At 37.6% G+C, this 21,884-nt stretch overlaps 1 protein-coding gene across 5 annotated transcripts in view; it reads right to left on the minus strand.

Annotated features, from left to right (window-relative positions):
- The window catches only part of PTCHD4 (patched domain containing 4), a 184,890-nt gene that overhangs the window by 115,659 nt on the left and 47,347 nt on the right, over positions 1 to 21,884 (minus strand). For 4 of the 5 annotated variants that reach the window (XM_070586197.1, XM_070586196.1, XM_070586198.1 and 1 more), the window contains one exon: positions 19,204 to 19,684. In XM_070586197.1, coding sequence (XP_070442298.1) covers positions 19,204 to 19,684 — 481 coding nt within the window. Of the gene's footprint in view, positions 1 to 7,629; positions 7,855 to 19,203; positions 19,685 to 21,884 lie in introns of those variants that run through there. The other variant, XM_070586199.1, reaches the window with a different exon arrangement.

Consider the following 21,884-nt stretch of genomic DNA (forward strand, 5'->3'; position numbering starts at 1 on the left):
TAATATTTCAGCATAAAAATTTCATTAAGGTATATTGATATTTTTAGCAATATCCATGGAGTCTACATTGTGAGAAAAACTTGTGACGTTGTCTTGTATCAAGGCTAGTTTTTCTTTTTTAACTTTTGCTTGCTTCTTTTGGCTTGCTTGGTCTTTCATTATCTAAATTATTTTTGAATAGAGGCCAAAGCTGACTTGCCTCATGTTAAATTTGTATCTATTGTAAACTGAGTAATTATGTGTGTATGTGTATATAATTAACATATTAATATGACATATATCAATATTATGTATAATTTTTTCCTTTTATCAGATAAGAAATATGTCTGAGTTTTGAGAGAATCTGGTAGTACTAATTTTGTTTCTAGGACTTTAATTAGCCTAATAACTAGCTACTTATGAAGACAAGGAGGGACAATATGCTCAGTGGTAGAGAGCTTAGATGGAGTTAGAGCTCCTGTGTTTGTACCATAGCTTCATCACATACTATCTGATATGACCTTGGCCAATTATTAAAATTCTTTCTGTCTCATTGTTCTGATCTAATCTACAAGAAAAGTTCATATATAATGGATTATTGTGAGGATTAAGTAAATTAATACCTGTAAAGTGCTATGACTGGGACATTGTAAGTGCTGAACACATTTTAGTTATTACTAAATCTCCATTATCAGTTTTCCTGGCTCCCTGACCACACAATCTGGCCTGCAGAACCGTGTTAGATGGGTAATGCATTTTTAAAAATTAAATTTCAATGGTTTTGGGCAGTGTATATATTCTCTAATGTACCAATCCCCACCATTCCCTATTGTCCTGTAACAGTCTATTGCATATAACAGTGTTAATGTGTCAGTGTTAGCAGCCTGTCCCCTGAGGCATTTGAGTTCAGAACATTTTGATAATGTCTACTCCTAACTATCTTCACTTGCTTTATAAGGGATTCTTTATACTTTCCGTCATCAAATCATTGGATCTGTTCGGCCTGACAGAGCTCTATTATGTTTTCTATCAATCTGATCTAATCAAACTTGAACCCAGACTACGCCAAACAATAATATTTTTGAACTGTAAGCTCTAAGAATCACCATGAACACTATTTCTGTTTTCTCTCATAATATACTTCAAGGTGTAGGATAGGATTACCAACAGTATAGTCTAGTAATATAGTGATTGGCATCCTCTCAACTTTCTGAACGTGGATATGAAAAATAAGTCACTGCGGGGGAAAGCACTTGTTGAGCATCACACTCCACACTGCCGATGTAGTAGTGTTGTACTCTGGATAAAGTCATTCTATTGCACCTTGCATTTTGAAACATTTTGCTTGTCCATTCAGATTAAAGTTCTCATAGTAGCAATCCCTTTCCTTCAAGAAGAGATGCCAGTGTTTGAAAAGAAAAGTAACAATTGGTCTATGGTAAAAGTAAGCTTGAAAATGTTTGCATTTGAATATTATCTATTGAATCAGAAGTTGATATAATGAACAAATTTTCACCTATGAAATTATATGAAGAGCAAATTTGGGTTCGAAAGCAGTTAATATTAACTATACAACATATACATATTAAGAAAATACTAAAATGATGATGGTTTAAAATAGGGCCCGGAATAATATACAGCCATTGAAAGTGACACTGCAGCTCCTTCTGATTCCTGATATTGGAAGATTGTGTTACTAGGATCAACCCTTTATCTGAAAAGAAGAAAAACACCAGATAAAAAATAAACACAAAATATACTAACAAAATTTGTCATTTGAAAATCACTAAAGGGCTACAAATATAATGGGGAACTTTAAGGCCAAATTTTTTGGGAAAGACTGAACCTAGAGTGCTAAGCAGAGTTTCACAGTAATTCCATTTTTCCTTGAGGGTTGTTTTTTTTTTACAATACTGTACACTTGAGCTTCAGCTCAATAACCTCAAGGGATGAAGGAGGGTAGAAAGTTAGTTCCATAGGCTACACAAGGTGAGAAGTCTTATTAAGACACTTTCTCCACCTCAAGCTGAGATCTCAAAGGTCACAGATTCAGAGCAATGACACACTAGAACTAACTCCCACCCCTCACTCCAAATCACAGAGCATTTGAGAGACTGTATCTGTGCCGAGCAGAGCAGGAGAAGAAAAGTGAAAAGGAAACAAAATCATAGAAATTGTTTTTATAGATGAGTCTTTGTGTATATTTACACACTGGACATCAGAGTCTGGATGGAGCAGGGAACCTCAAGCTATGAATGACATTTGAGATGGTTTCCAATTATAAGGGCCCCCAGGTGTCAGACACATACAAACACAGAGCCCTTTTGGAAGAGATATTACCATCACAGGAACCTGAAAACTCTCAAATTTTCTTTTTTCATGGGTAATTGACTATTACACACTCATAGATACCTAGGCACACAAAGAAACAAGATGATTAAGACCTATACAAACAACAGACAGCAGCAGAACCACAGAGACCTCGGACAATAGAATTATTATAAAAAGCTTAGAAGACTCTTCTTACTGTTTTTAAAAATATGTAACCTTGGAAGCATCATCAGATAACACAAAATAAATATAGATATAGGAGGCTCAAAAAAGAACTAAATCAAACTTGTAGACATAAAAATATTCAACAATAAAAATTAAAATTTCACAGGTGTTTTAGTAATAGCCCAGTTGCAGCTTCTTAGTGCATTCAGCCTACTATAACAAAAATACCATAAATTGGGTGGCTTATAAACAACAAACATTTACTTTTCACAATTCTGGAGACTGGAAGTCCAAGGTCAAGGCATGGCAGATTTGGCATCTGGTGAAGGCCCACTTCTTGGTTCATAGAGGATCCTTTTCCATTGTCCCTGACACATGGTAGAGGGAATGAGCTAGCTCTCTGGGGTCTCTTTTACAAGTGCATTAATCCCAATCATGAGAGCTTCACTTTCATGACCTAATCACCTCCAAAGGCCACACCTCCTAACCTTGGGGGTTAGGATTTCAAATAGGAATTTTGGGAGGACACAAACATTCAGACCAAGCATGCAGCAAAAGAGAAAATTGGTAAACAGTTCTAATGAACTAAAGAAATTATTCAGAGTGGAGAGCCAAAGTGTAACCTTGGCCCTGATATTGGTTCCCCTACAATGCACCTGGCATGTATGGGGTTAAAACTAAAAGCCTGCATTCCCAGTTCCCTGGGTCTTTAGTCACAGGCATATGTAAATGTTTGTTTCTTTAATCTCTAACTCCCTGAACTTTACAACTAAATAAAAGTTACAAATTGTTAAAGCCCGATGGCCTCAAACTGGGCTCCCACTCAAGTTATAGCTAATCCCAGGACCTTGGGGTTCTTTTACAGAAAAACTAATGTCCAGAGAATATCAAGAAACCAAAGCTTCCCAGGCCCAACTCCTCGGCTTCCTGATGTCAGAGTCTACCTTCTACCATGGAGATAAACAGCCAGTGACACTCATCTGAGAAATCCTTTGTCTCCTCTGCTGGAAGCAGTCCCAGACACAGGACGATGAGAAAAAGCCGACCAAGAAGTCAACGGTCCTCCGCCTATACCTAAAACTCCAAATAAAAACCCCTACCCATTTCTTAACAGGGAGCAAGCAACTTTTGGGGCACTGGCTCTTTGCTTTTCTCCCTCTGCCTGGCAAAGTAAAGACTTCCTTTTTCTCCCAAGACTTTATTCTCATTATTTGGATTGGCATCAAGATCAGAGACCGAACTTTCAATAACAAAAGGGAAAATGACAAAGCAGGGTAAGAGACATGCAAAGTTGTAACATGTTTGATTGAAGTTCAAGAGGGAGGGAAAAGAATAAAAAAAATAATATTTGAATAAATAAAGCTGATAGATTTTTACAATTTACAAATGAGACTAATTCATGAAATCACGGGGCTCAGTGAATCTTTAGTGACACAAATATGGAGAAAGCCACATCTAGATATATGAGTGAAGCTGCAGAAAACCAAAAACAAAAAAAAAATCTTAAAAACAGAGGAAAAAGACAATGGAATAAAGATGAGGGGGGATCATTGTTTTCAATCAAATGAAAGAATTCTATACACAGCAAAAAAACCTCTCAGTATGAGGGCGGAAAAGACGTATTCAATAAAACAAACAAAAAACTGAGAGTTTTTCACCAACAGAACATCTCTAAAGGTACAAAGCAATTTCCTTTAGAAAGAAGAAAGTGATTCCACATGAAAAGTTTGAGATGCAAGAAGAAATGATAGTCAAATAGCTAGTAAATATGTGGGTAAACGTAAAAGACCAAGAACTACATAAAAAAGAAATAATAATGCCTGGTGCAGTTAAATAACGGCATTAGAATTAAAGTGCTAGACAGAAATAATGTGGAAGTCAGGAGGGGGTCTAAATTGGAGTTCAAATTATCTAACTTTTTTTATTATGTAAGGAGGAGAATGAAGGTTTTGATAACTTTTAGATTTTGATAAGTATGAGTATTATAATTTCTAAAGCAATCACAAAATTAGAAGCAAGCATTTAACTTTCCAACTTGCAAAATGAAAAAATGGAATAATAAAATATATTAATTCAATCCAAAAGATGGCCAAAAAGAGATAGAAAAAAGTATATAGATAGGAATATATATGGAATATGTAAGACAAATAGCATAAAATAAAATGGTAGATTGAAATCCAAAGCTATCTGAAATTATGTTTAAGGAAATAAAGGGGCTAAGTTCTTCAGCTAAAAGAAGAAATCATTAGACCGGAAAAACTCCACATCCAACTATATGCAATTTACAAGAAACATAGAGAAAATCTAAGAAAACAGAAAGGTTGATACTTAAAGAATAGAAAAACACATACTTAACAGATATGAGCAAAAGATTCTGATGAAGGTATGTTAATATTAGAAAATAGACTTTAAAGCAAAAACCATTTCTAGAGATGGAAAATCAGTTTATACTGATAAAATATTTAATTCTCCAAGAAGATATAATATTTGTATGCACCTTGTATGATAGGTGGTGAAACTATAAAGAAAAGAGCTGACTGATTACCTTAAAAGTCAGGATAATGGTTATCGCAAGGGAGGAGGGTGTGATTAGAAAGAGACACTGAAGAGCCTTCTGGAATGCTGGCGATGTTTTCTTTCTTAATCTGAGCAGTACTCACACAAGTGTTAACATATAGCTATCAGTAAAATAGTATACACACAGGTTTTATACATTTTCTGCATGTATGGAAGTTCTTGTGTTATTAAATGAAAAAGCAGGCTGTATAATAACATGTGCACAAAGTCATCTCATTTTGTTTTGTTCTATAGATGTAGTCAAATGATATAAATGAAATTTTGATCAAGAATTATCTCTGGATGGTGGTTTTATACTTTCTTTTTCTTTCACCGTTTTCCTATAACATGCGTTGTTTTTGAAAGAAGGAAAAAAATGAATAAAAACGAACTACTACTCAGAAATAGAAAATAGGGTTTCTAGAGAGAAGAGAGGTTGGTAGAAGGATGTGTGTCAGCCTTGAAAATGGAAAATGAATAGCTTTGTGGGAAGTGAGACATAGATACTCAATGAGAAGGAAATACTTGGAAAGCAGCAATGCTGAAAAGGATTTAAGGGTGAGTATGGACAGCAAATTAGATAGAAGCTTGCAGTGTAATGTGCCAGGAATGAGCGCCAATGCTATTTTCAGCTCCAAAAGCACAGGCACCACCACACAGAACAAGGACAGGCAGCCTTTTTTAATATAGATTTGGAAAATCTGACTCTAAGGCAACAATTTTATATTAAACTACTTTTAGCTTAAACTAGGTACAAGGAAGAAAATAGCCACCATGACCTAAAAATGATTATGGTTATATGGAATTCTCCAATGAGATAATTTTCTCATTCTTGCTTTGTAGAGGTCACAGCCTTTATTAATGGCAGCCCCAAGTTTTACCAAGGGTAATGGTAAAACATGTATATTTGAAAATTTTTCTTTAGGATTTTTTTCAAAAGAAACACATCACAATAGCCATGAAAGATATGAAATTAAATCTGCACAGGAAGCTTGCATGCCCTCAAGAATTCAACTTATTGGAGAAAGCAAAGCATAGGAATTTATAAAAGTAGGAGAAATGAATCCTGACAGAAGACTGGCTTCTGAAAGGAGACACAATGTCCTTTAGACATTGTGAGCTCGAAGTGAAGATAGGCATGTAAACAAGGGTAAAGAGAAGGCAAAAAAGGAAACTAACCAGTCATTCCTGGTTTTGGAAGTCAGTAAAAAATACCAGAGAGCAAGAGATATTTAAACCTTGAAAATCAGAGCAAGGGAGAAAGAGAAGGGTATTTCTGGGAAAGGGGAACAACAGGAGACGTGAAACAGCCTTGTGTATTTGGATGTATAGCAGTTTGGTTTTGTTGGGAGCAAAGAATGTGAAGGCTGTTGGAATTAGAAGCTACACAGAGACTAAGCCCATGAGCCTCCTTGGATGGATCTCTCTCCCTTGGCCAGACTGCTACAGAAACAGAGCGCTGAGCTGAATAAGGAAATGGCGGGTTGGTAATGGTGTTCGGGTAGAGTAGGGGAATACAGGAACTCTCACACAATGCACGACTGCTTTAGGGTTTTCATCTTTCAGGATAAGATCAAGAAGAATTAGCACAATGGGCCGAGGGATAAACAGACTGGAATAAATAACACAACCAAAAAGAAAAATATTGTAGAAAGTTCACAGGGGGAACAGAAGGGAGGAACCTCAAACACTTGGAAATCACAAAAAGGTGGTTACTCTGAGTATGAAACTCATTTGATCAATAAAGAAGCAAGGAGAAAGAAGTTCTGCTAGTCCCAACAGAAACACTATTAGTTCACTTTCTAACATAGTCAGTGGTGTTGAATCATCTTAGAGAGAAAGTTTATCAATAAAAGAAGCTATCCAAAATAGAAAGGTAGGGATCCAGCAATGTAAGCATCTGCATTACGTACACAGAACTTTCCACAAAAGAATTACACTGAGTCTGGCAGGCATTGGTGAACATTTTGGCAGCATTCTTTGAGGGGAATAAGGAAATTCATCCAACATCACTGTGTTTTAACTTATGCTCATCATAAAGCCTTCTGAGTAATAATTGGTATTTTTTATATATCTTGAGAAAGGGAAGTCTAGCAAGGGGATATATGTAAACCATTTTTTGGGAAGATTGCCAGACCAGAGATTCTGGCTAATATAGTATCTCTTGTCAACTTCGTTAATGGAATTCTTCCATTGAGAATCTAGTTTTGCCACTGTGCCTTTATAATACAATTTCTTGACCTGTAAGACAGATACTCTAACTACAGAATACAGTAAAATTACAAATAATCCTACCCTTTGGAGTCTCTTGGCAGTGTCACTCAGTTTCCCATGGCAACCATACAACCTCATTGCCTCTGTCCCTTTGGATTTTCTGCGTTTTAAAAATAGGCTAACTTGTCTAAAGGAGGGAAAGTTATGGTCTTAAGTAGAAATCACACAGCTAGAAATACTTCAATAAAATGATTACAGGAAGTGTGTGGATATAACAGTTGATCGAAGCACAGCTACCCAGGCTGCAAAATAAACTTAGTTCATCTCTAGTTTCTACCTTCCATTACGTACAGGATGAAGGAGGCGATATAAAATGGTAGAGGATTGGCAGTTTTCAAACTTCTATTTTTTAATCCACAGGAATTTTTCCTCAAACTAAATTACGTAAACTTGTCATGTAACAATATCAGAGTGAAGGGCATGGTCAGAAGCAGGAAGGAAGAGCCAGGAGTTTTGCTGGCTAACTTCTTGCCAAGGCACGTAGGACCCCAGCACATCCCAAGGAGTCCTCAGGGCTCAGTTTGAGAACAGCTACCAGAGTTGAGGAACCTGGGAGGAAAAACAAAGTAATATAGGTTCTGATTTTGGCTGCACAAAATCAGAATGGTTCTGGTGACTTTATTCCTTACTTAATGGAAACAGCTACCCAACTTACCTCTGGGCAAAGGAGAAAGTCATTTTCATGACAGAATGGACATGGGAATAATTTTAAGTTGCATGAAGCATCAAATAAAATATATAAGGTTTAGTCTAAACTCTCATATTTGGAAATGCAAAAATCCCCTCATTACATAATCACTCTCAATGGCGCTGTTTAAAGGCCATTGTTCTAAAATTTTTAAAAGAACATATACAACTTCAGGGACAGATTTATATCCATTTCTAAAACATCAACCTTTACCTTTGCTGTGAGATAGAGAAATTACAAATCATCCATTCATGAAATAATTATTGAGCACTTACCATTTGAGAAACACTGTGTCACTATATTCATCACAGTGTCATCCAAAACTCCATAAATTAGGTGTCTTTCAGAGGTGTTTTGTTTGTTTGTTTGTTTTTATTCAAGGAAAGGATCCATCCAACCTGTTTCTTCCACTCCCTCCCCATTTTTTTTTTTGCTAAAAAGTAGTTTAACCTAATCTCATACTCAGTTCTTTCTGATAAAATTATCTTCTTTCCTTCATTATTTGGTTTGCATCATTGACTATCATGGTTATACTCTAGCTTTTTATTATGTCATCCCAAATACCATTAGTAAATCTTCTTAACTAATACTTCACTGATTTATATTATTAAATATAATATTTAGTTTATGATGTTCCATTTAAAACGGAAACAATCACTGGAAATATCACTGACCAGGACATATTCCTATTCCCTTCAAAGCCAAGTCAATGCGAGGAAGCAGTAGGAAATAGCAGCATCTTCTTTATATTAAATTCAAACTCAAGGTTATAACTTCTCTAAAGGTGCACAGTGATATCTATAAGCCAAGGCTTGAATAATAGAGCAGTATCTTGGTCTGGATGAAGACATTGCTCTATCATTACGAAGGAAATCCACCACTACGACACATGGACATTTGATGCACACATAAACCACAGTGTTCCAGAAAGGCAGGTGGGAGTCACTGCACAGGGATTCTTCAATTCTTGGAAGCCTAAGGCTGACCTCTAGGACCCTCAAACTAACATAGGATTGATCTTATTTTTCTCTGCAAATTTTCTTTTGTTGTTGCTGTTAGGTACCTAGGTATGAAAATACTGGCTTGAAAAAGAATGGAATCTAGGAAGTAGGTCTCCAGTTTTCAAATGATTTTTATCTGGATGTGACTTTGTTTTTCTTCGGAAAAGCAATGGCGTCAGCCTTAATGCATTTTCACCTTTCAAGTTTCGAGAGTTTGAACTGCAGCATTTACCTTGATGCAGCGCTGCAAAATCCCAATCTGGTTGGCAACTGCAGCTCTCCTGCATCAGGAATATTTTTTCTTGGAACGTTCTGACATGACAGTCAAGTCAGCTTCAATTAATGAGGATACTTAAGATTGCTTGTGATACACATGCCTGTGAGGAAGGCCTGCATGTCCACACTGGAGAAGTGGTAGTACCTGACATAGTAATAATTCTGCCGTGTGCTGGATAAATTGATGACTTTCTCATTTCCCCATCTGCTAAAATATTTAAGCTTGATTCACTATCTGATTCAGGAGGTAAAAAGCAAGGGCAGAACATATGAGGCAGCATGAGGCTGATTTACAAATCTTCCCATTTTAAGTCTAACCTAGCATATCAGCTACCCTTGAAATAAACAAGATCACCAAAGTGGATCCATATGCTTCTCACTCTGAGTAAAAGTGTGTTATGTAACAGTACTCCTCCTCATTCCTAAACTCCAACTACCACTGAGGAAGCTCATTAGCAGTAAAAAGTGCAATAGACGGAGGTGGATTCCAAAGAAAATGCAGAATTTTAAAGAGGCAGGATATAACTACTACTAATGTTGGATAGTGCTATACAATAAAAAGTACATACTATTCAATGCTACCTCAAATGCTTGGCATAAAACTGAACTTCTTACTTCTTATGCCAAGATCTGTTTCCTTCCCATCTCCTTCAAAAAGTCTATAAAAACCAGTTAGTGAGACAATGTCTTAACTTATTAAAAAACCTCTGTCCCAGAAGGTCCATTTCAAAACCTCAAAAGAAGAACAGAGATCAATACAAGAAAATTAAAACTAAAGAATAACATATAAAAAATAAGGACACTAAGATATCAAAGCTAGAAACAGCAAAAAGTTAAGATTTTTCTTGCTCTAAGAACTTTAACTTTCAGAAGGCCATCAACAAGTCAATGTTTGCAAATTACCTAATATAGGCACTTTGGACTAGACGCTGGAAAAGATGCCAAGAGACCCAATTCCAGCCCCCAATGAGCTAAAAATCTAGATGAGATGATATATAGCCTAGGTGTCAAATAAATGATTTACTGATTAAAGAGTAAAGGTGGAGAGATGTTAAAAACCAATCAGTCCAACTTCTTCATCTTCTGAAAGAGAAAACATGGGAGGTCCAGGGAGAAAAAGTCACCTAGTGGATAAGAAGCAGGGGCTGCACTGGACTCCAAGTCTTTAGCCACCAAGCCTCTAATTATAGGGATATTTTGACATTACTGGCCAACCTTTTCCCAAAGGAGATAACTGTTTATCACCAAAAGCAGGGTGGCTGCAATTAACGTGGCTGAAAAAGAGTTGAACACTCTTGATGTCATAATAAAGCCCTTTCTCTTCCAGCAATGGGGTCTTTTTGGGATGGCTTTTGATAGTCTGAATAACCTCAAGTAAATCAGGCCCTGTAGCAAAACCAACTTATTGAGAAACATTTCCAATACAATAACATAACCATTAAGAAACTTCAGTCAACCATCAAGTCTTGGAGGACCCTTTATGCGTTAAACACTGTGCTGGTTCATATCTAGAAAAACAGAAGTGCCCAAGAAGTAACACCTTATATCCCTGGTAACTCTGCCACTCCCTAAGTCCAGATACTGCCTCCAGCAGAACCAAGAGGAACAGCTACTTATGCTTCTGATGGAGAGTTGCCTCCCCATCAACAAACCCCCACCTATCACCATGATCTGCTTAAGACATTGGTCCAAAGAAGTTTCTAGACAGTGTTTTTCATAAAAATTTTGACTGTGGCCCACAATAGGAAATATACCTTACATCATGACCTATTACACACATATATATTAAACTGAAACAAAAGTATGGCATAATAATACTTACTCTACTATGTGTAACGCTTTCTGAAATTTCCTATTCCTCTTTATTTCCCTTTCTTCTCCTTAAGTGAAATATGAATGTGGATCATGATATATTGATTTAATGACTCTTTAATAGATCATATCTTATTTAAGAAACACTACGAGACCATTCATTCATTAATTCCACATATATTTATTGAGTGCCTACCCTAGGCCAAGTACTGCTTGAAGTACTGGAAAACAGCAGTGAATAGAACAAAGAAAATTTGCATCCTTTTGGGGCTTACATTCTATTGCAGGGAGACAGATAATGAACAAGTCAAAAAGTAAAATATATTGTATATTAGATATTAGATAGAAAATTGAAGCAGAGAGGAAGACAGGAGGTATTCGTGAAGAACTTGCAGTTTGGATAGAGTGGCCAGCAAAGTCCCCACTGAGAAGGTGACATTTGCATAAAGTCCTGCATGAGGTAAAGAAACAAGTCTGAAGACATCTAAGGAAGACCTTTCCAGGTGCAGAGGAGAGACAGAAAGGTTGAACCTGAGGTCAGAAGGATAGCAGACACCAGATCTGTTGGGCCTTAGAAATCACTAATAGATGGGAAGCCGTTGGAGGATTTTGAGCAGCTAAGTGATATGATCCGACTTACAATTTAACAGAATCACTTTGCTGGGTGGGACCATTGGTACTACTGTGAAGTCATACATCTCCCCTTACAGAGCAATCACAAAGGCCCACAATTCTCAGGTCTTTGCTTGGAATTCTTTTCCCCTGACAGTTTTGTACATCCTTGATCTGACCATTTTCTTATGCCTCCAATCCTCCCCCTGCCCTTTGGAACTCAGTCTATCATCACCAAGATTCTCTACCTCCAAAATCTGTTCTCCAAATATCATCTTTACCTTCTTGTTCTAATGAAAACCTGCCAGTCCCTGAGTACACTACTTTCCTGACAGCCCTCTCATTGGCGACTGTTTTGTTCTCCTCCTCCTCCCGCACTACTGGACCCAAAGCATCATAGGTGTTATCTCATATCCCATAACAGGTCACAGGTGTTGTTTCTTTGTCTTCCTTAAAAACACCCACTCCTTTGAAGTGTAGGCCGTGAGCTATGCAGATTATTCCTCCTAGTTTTTTTCATTCATTTACAGACCTCAGGATCAGTTTCTCTCATTTGCTAAAGATTTAACATGGAACTCAATGTGTCAACAGCCATCATATCATTATCTTTCCAGCTTATGCACACAAAGACTGTGTGGCAGATTACATTTTCCAAAGATGGTCACAACAGTAGCTCCCATTCCACATATTCTTCTTCGGTGTGACTCTGCCACCCTCTCAACTCTGCCACTCTCTCAAGAGATGGAATCCTATTGCTTTTCTCTTGAATCTGGGCTAGCCTTAGTGACTGGGACACAGTCAATAAAATAGGGCTCTTGTGATGCTATGCAGCTTCTGTGTCTAGGCCAGCCCTACAACTAACACCTTGCTCTCTTGCAACACTTTTCCTTGGAGCCCTGAGCCACCATCTAAGGAGTCTGACTGTCCTGAGAACAGCATGCTGGAGAGGCCATATTTAGGTGCTATGTTCAACAGTCCCAGTTGAGATTCTCCTCCAGAAATCCTAGACTTGGTACCAGCCATGTGAGCAAAGAAGCCATCTTGGAGGTGGTTGTTTTAGCCTCAGCTATTCCAGCCCTTGGACATTCAAGTCACCCTCAGCTGAGGCTCTAGACCTTGCAGAAGTGGAGGGAGCTGACCTCACCGTGCCCTTTCCAAATCACTGACCCACAGAATCCACGAGCATAATAAAATGGTGGTTGTTTTACACACTAGGTTTTGTGGTGTTTGTTATACAGCAATAGATAACCAGAACAGCCTCCAACTTAAAACAATTCTCTGACTCCACAAAGAATCAAAATATTTTGACCCTATCAGTTTTTCACTATGATGTTGATAGGGAATAAATCCTCATTGCCTTTATTGTTTGGCTTAGTTTATGTGGAAGAGACCGTTGATGCTCATAAAATAATCCATTTTCTCTCCTAATTTTTCTATACTGCCTTGCAGCTAGCTTATGGACATATATCTAGTTCTGGCCAATAGAATGTGATGAGAAGAAACTGTATTACTTTAGGTACAGGGTTTTATAAGTAGATGTGATTTCTCTAACTCTTCTCTGTTTTGTGTGCATGGCTGGGAGCACAAACTCTAAGAAGACAAGATGTTGCAAGATGGAAGCATCCTAGATCCCTGAATCTCTGTTGGAAAAGAGTTCCCAAAGAGAGCTTCCTGACCTACATCAAACCACAATATGAGCAAGAAAGCCATCTTTGTTGTGTTAAGCTTAGTAGATTTAAGGCATTATTTTTTATTGCAACATAGACTAGTTGATCCTAACTAGCACAATTTCATGATCTGTCATTATAGTCACGCTTTGCATGCACTATGAACCCTCTCAACTTTTTTTCTGGGAGTTTTTTTCCAATTAAATTAATCTCAATGCCTACTTAACTCCTTCCCCAAGTAGCTAAATATGGCTGGAGGAGGGGACTGACTCAGCAATCACGCTGACTGATTTCTTTTTTTAATTCATGAACATAAACTTCTAGTGGGCCCTTGTGCTTCCTGGTTACTCACCTAGATTTTCTTCTTTAATGCATTCACCAATTTTCCAAAGTGACCTATTCAAACTCCCTTCCTTTTCTTCAAATCGACACCTCGTTTTCCAAATTTATTCTCAGCTGATGATTTGCTTTATATTTTACTGACAAAGTTGAAGGCACAGAAGAGAATTTCCACATGCTCCCAAACCCACATATACCAATCTATCTAGATCCATCCATACATCTGGCTTTCCTTTTTCTTAACTGTAGATGAATTGTCTATGCTCTTATATAACGCCAGTGACTCTAGTTGTGCTCTGAATCCAGCCCCATCTCTCCTACTCAATGACATTTCTTCTGTAACCTCTTCCTCTCCTTGCTTTACTATGAAGATTTCTCTGCTGCACATTCCCATCAGCATACAATCATTGTTACTTCTCGTTAATGCAAAATTCCTTGCAAGAATTATGTTTACGCACTATCTTCACTTCCCCGTCTCCAAGCTCTATTGAACCTCCTTAAATTACCCTTGGCACTCCCAAAGCAGCTCTTGTCAAAGTCACCAGTGACCTTCAAACTGCTAAATCAAATGACCAATTTTCAGTTCTCGCTGGACACAATTTGTTACCAGCAACAATTGATCTCTTGCTCTTTCATGAAACACCTTCTTTATGTGGTTGCTGTGACACTATTCTCTTTTGGTTCTCCTGCTGTCTCATTGACTGATCCTTCTAGCGTCATTTTCTGAATCATCTTAATCTTCCTCGTTTCTAAGCATTGGAATGTTCCTGGGCTCAGATCTCAGACTTCTCTCTTCCATCTATATTTATCTTTCTAGTTGATCTTATCAGATTCCATGGCTTTCACTATTAGCTACAACATGATGAATCCAAAATTTACATTTCTAGCTCCAACTTACAGATTTTACTTCTGAAACTGATCTGCATACTTGTACAGTGAATATAGTCTTATATAGCTAACCCCAAATTTTCCTACTTGGAGGCTTAACAGGTATCTCTAACTTAGCAGGTAGAAAACTAAGCTCTTGATATTCCCTACTACAACTTACTCTTCCCACGATCTCCCTAAAACAGTAAATAGCAACTGCTATCTATTGGTTACTTAGTCCTCAAAGCTTAGGGTCCTCCTTGACTCCTCTTTCTCTTACACGCCATGTACAGTCCTTCAGCAAATCCTGTCAATTCTATTTTCAAATATATATCCTGAGCCTAATCCCTTTTTACTACTGTCACTGCTCCCATGCTATTCCATGCCAACATTATATCCCATGAAGATTTTGCAATAACCTCTAACATAGTCTCCCTATAACCACTCTTGCTCCGCTGCAGACTAATTTCCATATTGTAGTCAAAGATGTGTTTAAAACGTGTCAGATCACATACTCCTGTCTCAAAATACTTCAGATAGCTTTCCATCTAAAGTATTAAGTTCTCAGTGCCCCAAATGACTCAGCTCTATACTACTTCCCTAACCCCAACTCCTAATACTCAGACTGTTGCCCACTCTGCTCCTGTCACACCCCCTATCTTGCTCTTTCCTAACTTCAGCAAGCAAGGTCCATTCCCAAAGCCTTTGCACACACACTTCATTTTGTCAGAGACACTCTTTTCTCAGGTTGCCACGTGGCTCCTTCTTCGCCTCATTTAACTCTCTGCTTCAATTCCACTTTTTAGAAAGGCTTTCTTCTGACTACCTATGCTCTTTATCCTCTATCCTCCTTTATTTTTATACTTTATATCACTTATCAATAATATAACTTAGTTTATATTTATTTGTTTATTGTCCAATGTCTCCCCATTGCAGTTCTAGAATGTAAGATCCATGCGGGCAAAAACCCGATCAGTTCTGTTCAATACCTGTTACTCTAGAACCCGAAATACCTAGAATATAGTAGGTGCTCAATAAATATTTGAATACATTAATAAGTAAATAAACATGGAGCTCAGTTTTAGATGATGAATGAAAGCGTCATATCTGGAAACCCTGGGTTCACCTGAAAAAACCCAGTCATCTGCATGTGTCCAGTGGCATCAAGCTGACTAAAATGACTCCTGGTGTATAAAGCAAACTCTGATGGACAGCAAAAATAATAGTGAACCAAGGCTACTAATGTCCCTGGCAACTATCCACAGAAGATCAGCATGATACAGCAGGAGCCAGCTTGGCGTCTGTGTGTGATATTAGCCCATATTTCTCCTTCCAGAAAGAGGAAATGCATCCACATAAAGCAAATGAAGTGAAAAAAAGGCTGACAATGGATTATAAATTAAATTAGTGGCATTCTCATTGGTTCATGCTTATACAGAAAAAGGACGTTAAGCTGGAGCTAAATGGGGTCATTTCAGGCGTTTTTAAAAAATTATTACAAGCTGGATTTTTCTCTCTGGAATCTTTTCTAGAGAGAATATATATGCCTATAATTATTTTTTTTTCTAAACCTAAATCTGGAACATTCAATTTGACAAACATAAATTTGCTTATGGTGACACCAGGACAAAATATAAAAAGTGGTACAGGCTTAAAAAATGCAGGATATAAAAAGTACAGTATATATGCCTCTGAAATGACATTGGGGATATAAAGTGGACGAATGATCAGAAAAAAGAACAAGCAGATGCAGTACAGAAGGAAGATAAGTAGTCAGACATAAGATGGCTGAAGAGCAGAACACCATAAGTGTCACCAGATTCAGAGACAAATTTTGATGAGGATGAATGGTTTGAATCCTGGGGCAGAATGGAGTGAATATTCACTACCTCAAGGAAATCCTTGGAGGAAAATAGGAGTAGAAATAGATGTTTACAAAAAGAGTTGGCCTTCTTTCCCTTAGACCCAACTAAATTTGGATTATGTACTTTTGACACTATGTAAACTGTAATTCATCAAAGGACGAGTTTCAACCAACACTGTGTGTACCACTAGAAGATATACACCTGCCAAACTCAACTAACTGATGCTCAGCAGCACATTCCACCTTGCCACCTTCACACAGATGTGCTTTGTGTGTCTGAGGCTCTGCAGGCAGGGCTGCGATTTTTCTACTCTACAGCCTCTGTCTCTCCCTCTCTCTCCTCTCTCTCTCTCACACACACACACTAGAAGTCAGCAAAGGAGAATGCAGATTAGAGGTTTGAGGATAATATATACTTTAAATGTTTCTATAATTGAATGATCGAATTCTAACTTCAATTGAAGAATGAAATGAATAATATTGTAGGATGCTCCAAATTTAATACTGAAGAGTCCAAGTCCTTAATGTAATATATGAAGAACTAGGACGAAAGGACTATATTTAACTTGCCCAATAAAACGTACAAAGCTGGTGGGGAAGCTGGAATGAAAACCTGAATTTCCCAGCCCTGTGGAATATTCCTTTCATTTCACTAGTTCTCAATCTCAGTACCTTTACTATTATGACCATAATAAATAAATAAGTCTATATTTAGAGGTCTCTTGTTGTTCTGGCTTCAGAACATAGCAGAAGAGTTCCTTTCAGAATATTTTAAGCACTAGAATTGCAGGACTGCTGAAGTGTAACCATTCATCAGGCTTCCTAGAGTCTGCACCTACACTGTCCAGGGTTGATTCATGGTTTTAAAGATCACCGAGAGAGGAAAAACTGTGAAAGGTGTGAGTTTCAGGGTTTGACCTTTTCCTCCTCATAGCTTTCAGTATTTTTATTACTTCTGTAAGGATTTTGTGATTTTGCAGAGTCTACGTTACAATTCAGCATCACTAGGGATGATTCTTCTCCTTAGTTACATGGGATATACAATTCTATATATTCTAGAATTTTCCTGATAAATCTCTCCATTACCTAATTAGATTGCCATTATTTTTAGAGAAATCCCTAGTAGGCTCAAAGGCGTCTCATTTGTCAATCTTGAATGAGCCAGGTTTCATCTGTGAATCATGCTATATGATTCTTATGAATCCTATATTATTTCAAGTCAAAAGACTGAGACCAAAGAACATAAAAAGTATAAATGGCTTAAATCTAGAATCATCCTTGTCACTGATGAGAAAAATTTTTCATATAGTTCTTTGGGAAAAAGGAAAACACTTTTCGTTAACAAGACAAGCATGTATTTAAAGATGATATGCAAAACCCAGGAGGACTTTCAGTTTCTTGAAACCAAGGGCTGCTTCCTATTCATCACTGAGTCCACTGCACTTAACACACCAGGTTAATTACTCAAACTTGATGATACTTATCGAGCATTTACTATGTGCTATTAGCCTTAGGTATATTCTATTCTACTCAAAAAACAATTCTTTGAAGCTGGTACAGTTTTTATACTCATTTTATACATTTTATACATCTAAGAGGAAACTGAGGCTCACCAAGATGAACTAACTTAGGCCACAATAAAGCTGAGTTTCCAGATAAAGAAGTTTGACCCATAATATCTACAATATAAATCTACTTTGCAGTGTTGTTCTTAAAAATATTCGTTAAGGTGTAAACAAAAAGTGCCTGGGTCAGCTAGAAGACTTTCTGACCACATGCCTGTGTCTTTTTAATTTAATAATAAAGATGTAATTTAGAGCTGATTTTAACCTGGGGAGTGAAAAGTGAAATTATTTTATAGCTGAAGACTTTGCTCATCTCAATTCATCACCTAGAGGCTATTTTTACAAGTCATTCTCTAAATCATTACATGTAGGGAATTATATCACTTCTGACAGAAGTCTTCTGCAGTACCACATATATCACCATAATCATCTCTTTTCTGGTAAGTTCCATCATTCTTGTTCCTGAGCCATCACTCACTTTTCTTTCCAGACTTGATCTTCTCTTTTGCAAGAAACACACACACACACACCCCTTTTTCTAGATCATTTATGTATGACTAGGAGAAAACTTACAAGAAGAGATAATCTTGACTGAGGATGATCATTAACTATTTTCACCAGAGATAAAAACAATTATAGGACACATATTTAAGTGGCTGCTGAAAGGCTTTAGTTTATATAGAGGTGGGGAAATGGAGTATTTTCTTTGCAAAAACTTTGAAATTAATTAAGCAAAGTTTAATGAATGAGTTCTTGGGATTAGAACATATCAGTGGTTCTCAGAATTTTCATCCCATGATATTCACGCTTTACCACCATCAACTTGAGGATGCTCATGAATATGAATGACAAAATTTTGTTTGAAGTAGGTTTTGGATCTCTGTAACTCTGTATCTGATAATGCCCAGCTTATAATTTTTGAAGCTGAGTAGAGAATTCCCAATATGGTGTTTAAAATTTAAATTTAAATTTTAAAATATTTGACATCATTAAAATCCCTGACAGAAATGGGATGATGGCTTGGTCAGTGTATAATTTCCTGAAAGGCCCAATAAGGTGAAACAGCCACCACTCCAAGTAAAATTTTACATAATCACACAGACACACCAATGCAAAATTAAAACAGATTTCCACCTGAGAATTCAAGAAATGTACTACCTTGCCCCAAACCGGTAAGAATCCGATTACCACAAGGATGGATAGTTACCCATGGCGAAGAACGGGATTCCCAGCAGGGTGGAGTTGTACTTCCCATCAGTGATGAAGAAGATCCCTGCTGCAGTGACAATGGAGATGCACACTGTGAGCACCCCCAGGAGGCCTAGGAAGGGCTTGCTGCGCAAACAGTCCTTCATGGAGCTGGAGAGGGTGGCTGTGGTCAGGATCAGCACGAGGCTCACCAGGACCTTGCTCCTGGCCAGGATGCTGGTCTTATGAAAGTCTCTCCAGAGGCTAAAGGATGCTAAAGAGTAGAGCTGGAGGTCCTGGTGCTCCTCCTGGAGCTTCTTCATAAGCTTACAGAACTCATTCTCCCACTTCTCCCCTATGAGGTCCTGGGTGGCAGAGCCGTACGTCTGGAGGTAGTAGGTGATTTGAATGGCTCTGGCTGACTTGACCCGCTGGTCCTTGCTGTTTGGCACTTCCACTACCCCGCCCAGTTGGTGTCCAATAAAACTGTTCCTCCCATCCTTGAAAACAGAAAAAGGGGAAACTTAAGTTACCAGAGGGACGCACATTCCAGAGAACAGATTCTTACTCTAAGTGAATGGGCACAAAGAAGGCAGAGGTATGCTCTAGCAATTGTGGAACTGATGTGGGTGGAATGGCATGTTAGGATTTTATAGTCAACCTTTTGGAGCTACATGGGATACCATGCAAGATGATCAGGATTAGAACAGATGCAAAGAGTGTTATGAAGCTATACAAGACTCGCCACATGCATAGGAAAATGTACATAAATGTTATTTTGATCTCATCCATATCCTCATTCCCACTATTTCCTTCTGTAACAATCTATGATAACTCCTTTATGCAGGATCAAGTTTTATGATTCAGTTTCAGCCAAAAGTGAAGCATGGCATGAGTTAACAACATTTCAAAAATTAAAATAATAATTCATTTAATAAATATATGCTAAACTTTCTAGGACTAACACACATACCTACACCAACACACACACAAACACACACAAACATTACACACATCCATACTCATTCTTTATATTCTGGGGGTACAACTGTGTATTGCAGACTAAGTAGAAGAAAATACTGTTTTTTACAATTAATTTAATAGTGTTGAAATGTTTTCTAAATATGGTATAGCACCTGTTTACTCATTATAACCTTCCCTCCAATCACCTGCCTCAGTCATAGGTTGACCTTTTCCTATCAGAAGACAACGGACAACCCCCCAAATGAGACCAATAAGATTTCAGCTGGGGTTGTTACAAGTCATCTCAATTTCAGAATTTCACATGAGGTAGAGTAGACAAGATGACAAGAGTAGGATATTTATAAGAGAAGCAATCACGCCTCTTTAAAGCCCATATAGACAGTGAGTTGCTTAAACAGGTTCAGAGCAGTAATCTCAACCAGCGTAACTTAACACTCAGACAGAAATCCCTGACAGCCATCTCCATATTGTAATCAATTTGGATACTTTCTTTTTGCCACAAGGGTTATTTACTTCAATGGCAATGTCTGTCAGATGGAATATTGAGCCCAAGAGCAACTCTATTGCAAGATAGAGTATAACATTGAAAACGTGTGGCAGGTACTGGGCGAGACCAGGTACAATGGTAAATTTATGCCATAAATAGATCAAGTGTTTGCCAGATCAGGCAAGAATTTTATCTCATGAGGATATCAAAGAGTAGAGTCAGTGCAGGAAATTATTCTTTCTAGAAGGGCAGTGTGGAATGGCAACAAACCCAATAGCGTGATAACCATGGTTGTTTTCACCAAACTGTGAGGCCACTGTATCCTCAAGTAGACATATATAACAATTATTGTGAACCTGTTTAGTCCAGACATCTATATCTGAGGTACTTGTTTGTAATCATATTTTGAATATGCACCAAAGCAACTTTAATACTTGAGACTATGTAGCAAACACAAAAAGTCTGAGAAATTTACAGACAATACAAACGCTGTTAGTAGATCATCAAGAATTGAGAGAAGGAAATTTCGTGGTCGTTCCACATACTCATTTTCCCCCTACAAGTTAGATAAAAACAATCTTTCTCTAACTCAACCTGACCAACACTAAAAGAACAATGTATTTCTGTATGTATTTGATTTGAGGGTTATTGTTTCCTTTGTTTGGTGTATCTCTGACTTTCAAGGCATCTCTGTAAGTTTCCTTATAAAAATCAAAGTGAAATTCCAGCCATAGGCTCCCAAGGCTCTCTCATGATTAAACCCCATGCAGTCCTTTGAGGAGCTGCAAGTGAAAATAGAGGAAAGCTTCAAGGAAGGAGTGGGAATCCTGTCTGGCACTGAGAGATTGTGGGATATGGTTTCCACTCTTCCCGTGCAGGTCACATTGCTCCTCAATTAGGCTTGTTTATTTTTGTTTTAAGCTTGGTCTAATATTTAACTCCACCTTTGTTTCTACTTCTTTGAAATCCTGTCTGTGATGTTGACTCGTGCTTCTGATTATTTGAAAGAGAAAGTATTTTAAAAGTTTTATTTATTCACTTTAGAATGTGTAGTTCCATCTGTCTTTACTCATTTCAGTCATCAAAAAGATTTCTCAGGGATCTTTAACAGCAGAATAAAGATTTATGCATCCCTCAGGCCTCATTTGGAGATTATAGTGGATCAAAGAGGGTGCTGATAAAGTGTCTGGACAAAAGTCAAAATTTTAAAGAAGGCAAAATTTAGATTT

Source organism: Equus przewalskii, chromosome 19 (genome assembly GCF_037783145.1).
Source record: "Equus przewalskii isolate Varuska chromosome 19, EquPr2, whole genome shotgun sequence".
Lineage (NCBI taxonomy): Eukaryota > Metazoa > Chordata > Mammalia > Perissodactyla > Equidae > Equus > Equus przewalskii.